Below are 2494 nucleotides of genomic sequence, written 5' to 3'. Positions count from 1 at the left end.
TTTAAAAAAATATATTAAAAAAATTAAATATGTGTCACGTGTCAACATCTGATTGGTTCACGTGTCAGTCCTAACGGTCAACTAACGAATGGACTAATTTGGTCCTTTATTAAAACCCCAGGGAGGTCCTGTAATAAAAATGAAACTCCAAAGAGATAAAAATAAAGGTATCAAACCCTATAGAGTATTTAGTATTTAACCCTTATTTTAAATGCACCAACTTTCCTAGCAATTTGCGATAGTGGACAACAATTCTCTTATATATGAAAAGTATTATAGAATCAAATAAATGAATTCTAAAAAAATTTTAAAGTGCCGTGGCGGTGAAGTAGTGAGACAAGAGAGAGAGAGAGAATTATTTCTGGGTTATTTACAATTTATTGCTGCTTAACTCATTGGACAGCATACCGGCCTCCCTTCTTGACTTTCAACACAAAAAAACACACTTAAATATACCCTTCACAGTGAAACATCCTCAAAGAAAAAGAAAATCTAATGCCTACCCTTTCTTCTTCCATTTGCCTTCCTTTCCTGCTCCTTGCTGGCTTCATCGCCATAGCCGCTGAAGCACAAGTCCCTGCAAACCAGACCTTCAAATTCATAAACCAAGGCGAATTCGGAGACCGAATTATCGAATACGACGCATCCTACCGCGTCATACGAAATGATGTTTATACATTCTACACCTTCCCCTTCCGCCTCTGCTTCTACAACACCACCCCCGACGCCTACATCTTCGCCATCCGAGCCGGAATCCCCAATGACGAAAGCCTCATGAGGTGGGTGTGGGATGCCAACCGCAACCGCCCCGTTCGCGAAAACGCCACCCTCTCTTTCGGGAAGGACGGAAACTTGGTCCTCGCCGACGCAGACGCGCGCGTGGCGTGGCAAACGAACACCGCCAATAAGCGCGTCACGGGAATCAAGCTACTCCCCAACGGAAACTTGGTGCTTCACGACAAGAACGGAAGATTCGTGTGGCAAAGTTTTGATTACCCTACTGACACTCTCCTCGCTGGCCAGTCCGTTAGAATCAACGGCCGGAGCAAGCTTGTTAGCCGTACATCTGACGTGGACCCCTCCGACGGACCGTACAGCATTGTTCTTGACCGCAAAGGGTTCACCATGAAACTAAACAGCTCCGGTCAGCTTCTTACGTACGGCGGCTGGCCGGACAGAGACTTGGGCAGCACGGTGACTTTTGATGTAGTGCCAGAGAATGACAACGCCACCGCTTACGAGCTCGTCCTTACTGTAAACCAAGACAGTACTAATGCTCCGCCGCCAAGCCGCCGCCGCCGCATCCTACAAGTACGGCCGATCGGCAACGGACAGCAACTGAACCTGAACAAGCTCAATTACAATGCCACGTATTCATTCCTTCGGCTCGGCTCCGACGGAAATCTCAAGGCGATGACTTACTACGACAAAGTAAGTTACTTAAAATGGGAAGAGAGCTTTGCGTTCTTTTCGGGATATTTTGTCAGAGAATGCGCGCTGCCGGCGAAGTGCGGAGCTTATGGATTATGTGACAAGCGGATGTGCGTGGCGTGCCCGAGCCCGAAAGGTCTTCTGGGTTGGAGCGAGAGCTGCGCGCCGCCGAAGTTGGCGCCGTGTAAGAGCGGCGGCGCCGTAGCAAAGGCGGATTACTATAAGATCGTGGGGGTGGAGCATTTCTTAAACCCGTATTTGGATGACGGTGAGGGTCCGGTGAAGATTGGGAAGTGCAGGGAGAAGTGTGATAAAGACTGTAAATGTGCAGGTTTCATCTACAAGGAAAATACTTCCAAGTGCTTGCTTGCGCCACCGCTGCTTGCGACTCTCATCAAAGCTGTCAATACTTCTGTCGGATACATCAAGTACTCCAAGTAGAAGAAGGGCTTATGTTTTCGTATTTAGTATTTTGTTGCTTTTTTTTTTTTTAAAAAAAAAACTAAAATAAAATGCTATTAAGCGTGACTATAATAACAAGTATTTACCAAAATTGTACGGAAGGAGCTCAAGGCATAGAAATTCTCATTGTGAGATTATCATAGTGATTATTAAGCTGAAACCATATATATGGTTAATGGATTAGTGGAAAGTCAACTCAATTTTCCACTAGCCAAAAATTTAGAAGAACACGTGCTTCCTCTCCACATGAAAGAAATGGAGATGCGACAGGAAAAAGGATTTTTGGCCACAATATTCATCAGCTTAAATGCTACACCTACACGTATGAAAGATGCGTCCAAAAACTTATCCAAATTAAGTAAAAGGGGGGCCACAATATTAAAGTTTATAGGTCTAGATTAAATTCTAGAATTTATAATCAAAACGACATCGTGTAGAAGGTAAGAAAACGTTGAACAATCCACACCGTCTCTTTTCTTCTCAGCAGCGCAGGAACCAATAATAATAAAATAATTTTTTTTTAAAAAAAAAATTGATAGCTACCCAACTCTTTTCACCAACTTAAGTCTAACTTTGGCCTTTTTTTTTTTTTTTTTTTTTT

The 2494-nt window shown here is 43.7% G+C and overlaps 1 protein-coding gene across 1 annotated transcript; it reads left to right on the top strand.

Moving 5' to 3' along the window:
* The first annotated feature begins 389 nt into the window (after positions 1 to 389).
* Positions 390 to 1955, top strand: LOC132176680 (EP1-like glycoprotein 2). The gene has a single exon (XM_059588954.1). It carries the CDS (start codon positions 496 to 498, stop codon positions 1870 to 1872), a length of 1377 nt encoding a protein of 458 aa, XP_059444937.1. The 5' UTR covers positions 390 to 495; the 3' UTR covers positions 1873 to 1955.
* The last annotated feature ends 539 nt before the right edge of the window (positions 1956 to 2494 follow it).

This window comes from Corylus avellana, chromosome ca3, assembly GCF_901000735.1.
Source record: "Corylus avellana chromosome ca3, CavTom2PMs-1.0".
NCBI classification, from domain to species: Eukaryota; Viridiplantae; Streptophyta; class Magnoliopsida; order Fagales; family Betulaceae; genus Corylus; species Corylus avellana.
The sequence above is the reverse complement of the archived record's forward strand: the minus strand, read 5'-3'. Positions and strand labels throughout refer to the sequence as shown.

Excerpts from the sequence above, each read along its gene's own strand:
- LOC132176680 (XM_059588954.1), top strand. The coding sequence starts at position 496 with ATGCCTACCCTTTCTTCTTCCATTTGCCTTCCTTTCCTGCTCCTTGCT.